The 4,115-nt window shown below is 44.2% G+C and overlaps 1 protein-coding gene across 1 annotated transcript; it reads right to left on the bottom strand.

Annotated features, from left to right (window-relative positions):
* Positions 1–323: 323 nt before the first annotated feature.
* On the bottom strand, positions 324–1,283 carry LOC110593062 (olfactory receptor 3A2-like). Its single transcript, XM_021704307.1, is given in 1 exon segment — positions 324–1,283. A coding segment is annotated over 1 exon segment (948 nt). The 5' UTR covers positions 1,272–1,283.
* Positions 1,284–4,115: the final 2,832 nt, after the last annotated feature.

The following is a 4,115-nucleotide window of genomic DNA, read 5'->3' as shown; positions in this document are numbered from 1 at the left end:
ATAGCCTTTATCGCTGTGATATTCCACATATGATGCTCATTTATGTATTTTGTCTTTCTTAACTAGAATGTGTTTCACATAAGTCCAGAGACTTCTGTCTATTTTGTTCACTAGTCCCCTAGGAGAGTGTCTGGATCATAGAAGCAATTTAATAAATATTGGCTGTGTGAATCAATTATGTAGGACTTCTTTGCAGGATAAATTCATCACACAAATCTTCAGGCAGTGAGAGATAGGGTTACGGACCATTTTCCCAGGTTATTGTCTTCATGGGAAGTTTTCTTAACCCAGAGAAGGCAGGAAAGAAGGGATACTGTTAACCCTTAGGTTAGTGACTGCCTCCCCGCAAGTACTCGCCACAGGGCACCCTGGACATCAGGATTTCTAAGGCTGTAGATAAGTGGGTTCAGCATGGGATTGATAACAGTGTTAAAGACCCCAACCCCTTTATCCTTGTCCGAAGACTCCTCAGAACCAAGACGCATGTAGTTGAAGATGCCAGTACCATAGAAGAGGCAAACCACAGTGAGGTGGGAGCCACATGTGGAAAAGGCCTTCTTCCTGCCTTCCACTGAACGGATTCATAGGACTGCAACTGCCACGTGTGCATAGGACACAGTGATGAGGACCAAGGGGGCTACAGCCATGAAGGCTGCTGCGACAAAGAGCAACAGCTCGTTGAGCTGGGTGCTGGAGCAGGAGAGCTGGAAGAGCTGTGGGAGGTCACAGTAGAAGTGATTGACTGCATTGGGACCACAGAAGTTGAGGGTGTTTAGGGCAATGGTGTGATTTAGTGCATTGGTAAAACCTAAAGCCCAGGACACAGACACCAATATCCTCTGGACTGTCTGGCTCATTCGAGTGCTGTAGGTAAGGGGCTGGCAGATGGCCAGGAATCGGTCATAGGCCATGACTGTCAACAGAAAGCAGTCCATCCCAGCCAGAAGATGAAAGAAGAAAAGCTGTGTGAGGCAGGCTCCATAGAGAACTGTACGCTTGTGGGACAGGAGACGAGCCAACATCGAGGGAACAGTGACGGTGATGCACCCAACATCCAGCACTGATAGGTTCCCCAGGAAGAAGTACATGGGGGTGTGGAGTTTGGGCTCCACCAAGATGGCAGCCAGGATGCTGAGGTTGCCTCCGACTGTGACCAGGTAGGCAAAGAAGAAGACTACAAAGACCACAGACTGCAGCTGTTCTGTTTCTACTAGGCCCAGTAGAATGAACTCAGTAACAGACGTCCTGTTGGCTCTAACTTCTGGATCCATGAGTTTCTGTAAGGAAATGTCCCAGGAGGGGAGATATCAGTCCACTCCAATTTATTTATTCAACATAAATGTTTTTTAACCCACCCATGTTCAGGGCCTAAGGTAAGTTCTCAGCTGTCTAGCGGATAATATTCCCATTCCCCAGGTCACACCTCACTCACTGACCTCTTCCTTCACCTCGATGCCTTTACTCTGCTCTCAGCTGAGATGCCCAAACCCATCACCACTTTGTCCCTCCCATCCTCTCCTACTTGAAAGGGTCAGAATACTTGGGAAAATGAATTAAGATAAAGCAGACTTCCCCTTTAAATGTCGTGAGATTAAGATGGATTTCTCCATTTTACTTTGAAAGATCGGCCCAAACCAATTAGCAGATTTCAAAATAGAAGAATTAGTATTTCCAGAGACACCAGAAAGCATTTGAAAACCTAGGTTTCAAAGTTATTAGAGATGTTGAAGACCAAGCAAAGATACAGCAAAACTCAGACCCATGACTGCAGATATCAGGTAATTCAGCCAAGTACGTTTCTCCAAGGTGAGGGACATATGCTGAAGTATAAATTCAAAATCCCTACATCAATAAATTCCTGGTGTTCTTGGTGCTAACTAAGCGTTTACATTAGACTTTGAATAACAGCTTAATTTAAAGTTATTTCTTCTTTTTAAAAAAGATTTTATTTATTTATTTGACACAGAGAGAGAGAGGGCACAAGCAGGGGGAGCGGCAGAGGGAGAGGGAGAAGCAGGCTTCCCACTGAGCAAGGAGCCCGATGCAGGACTCGATCCCAGGACCCTGGGATCATGACCTGAGCCGAAGGCAGACGCTTAACGACTGAGCCACCCAGGTGTCCCTAAAGTTATTTATTCTTTTTATAGTATCTGCTGCTTGCCTCTGAAAACAAAGCTGTAAGCATGACCTGTGGGTAGGCTGCAGCTGGGTGCAGTTAGCTTTCTGCATTGCACAGCCACCACCCTTTCACTTGTCCTTAACTCAGGCGTAGTAGTTTGACCAATAGCACTAAGGAGAGATCCTCAAATGAAGCAGGCACATATGTAGAGAGACAGATTGAGCCATGTTTTCCAGATCTTATAATAAGATCCTGATGAAAAAAATATCAGTGTTTCTCTATTGCCCATATTATAAGCAGAGCTAGAGCTCCCTAAGAGTAATATTACTCCCTTGCATAGAATACACTGGAATCAGAGGGAAGAAGTTGGAGTCTGGTGACTCTAACAGGAGGGTGATGGGCTCACATGAATGAAAAGTTGGATGCAGTGATCTCTAAAATACCCTTAAAATTCTAGGATCACATGATTGGTGAGATGGAGGATCATTCTCAGGCATACTCATCATCGATGAAATTGGTAAGTGCTTTGCAAATGGACAAATAAATGGATGGATAGCAGCTATAATATATACTATATTAATATATTAATATATACTATGTTAAAGAACAATTAACTACTCTCCATTCCCCTTTTCAGGTCCATTTTAACATAAGCATTAGATTGTGACCCTGTGATTTTCTACCTCCTTGCTCATACTGTTTTCTCTACCTGCAATGGCTCCCTTCCAACTCCACCTCCTATGTATTTCAAGAGTTGACTTAAGCTGGTTTCCTGAAAGTTCCTGTATCAAAAGCATCTCTGTCTGTCTATCTGTCTCTGTCTCATAAGCTCTTACTACATATTATTTCATGTAACTTATTACTGTTCATCTTCTTGCTCAGTCATTTTTCTACAGAGCATATCTCCCCTACTTCACTGTAAGTGACATGAAGACCAAAAACAGGTTTCATTCAATTTTACAATAGCAGTACTTATGATAATGCTTTACACACAGTAGGTACTCAATATTTATTAAATAAATAAGTGAATGGTTCAAGTATTCATAGGATTGCAGAGAAAGAGAGCATCAGTATGACCTAGAGTTGTCGTGGAAGACTTTCTGGACAAATTGGAACTCGAGCTAGAGTTTTGTGAATTAGTGTGATTTATGGGGGGTGTAGAGGCAAATGCAGGGTGCAACATTGCTGCAGAGACTACTGCTTTCCTTGGTTTTATGGGACAAGCAGGTAATGTAGCCATATACACACTAGCATGTTTCTTTTCAGGTAAACCACTGAAAAGAATAAGGCCCTTAGAAGGGGCACACCTTACAGATAAGTAAGTTATAGCCAGGGGTAGAAGAGCAGCAAAGCAGCTGCCACCAACCTGCAAATGGTGAGAGATGAAGCTTGCTTGAAATCAGTGGGATTCTGGAAGACCTCTGACCATCCAGAGACATCCAGAATGTCTAAGGGGTCACCATGACGCCTATCATGAGGAGCTTTCCTGTATTATGATTCTCAGAGGTTTGTTATGAGTCCCAGGTTCTCCCTACTGAGGTATTACAGCTCCCTATCCTGGAACTCCAAACAATTCCTCCACATTCCCAGTGACAAAAAGGCTCAAAAAGACCTGGGACTGGAGTGAAGGTTCTAGGCTGCCTGATGCAGTGGGTTCCGGGCAGTGAACCAGACTCAATGAATCCCTTCATACTCTCTCCTAAGAGTAACAGAGAACAGGCTTCCAAGAAATGGGGCCTTGGGCAAAGGAGCACAGAAAAGAGGCCAGGACCTTTGGGTTATATCTTCTGATCTTCCCGTAAAACATTTCCTTTTCCCAGGGGCATCAGGTGCACCACATGAAAAGTCAGGTTTGAGCCAATGGCAACAAAGGAGGCTCCATTTCTGTTTTGTAAGGGAGGGTTAGGACCCCTGAGCATACTCACCTAGGCATGGGCATAGAAGCCAGTGAGGCTCTTCAGGAAGAAGTTGAGGAGCTATGCAGACCCAGTTATCC

This window comes from Neomonachus schauinslandi, chromosome 15, assembly GCF_002201575.2.
Source record: "Neomonachus schauinslandi chromosome 15, ASM220157v2, whole genome shotgun sequence".
NCBI classification, from domain to species: Eukaryota; Metazoa; Chordata; class Mammalia; order Carnivora; family Phocidae; genus Neomonachus; species Neomonachus schauinslandi.
This window is presented reverse-complemented; position numbering and strand designations above follow the sequence as displayed.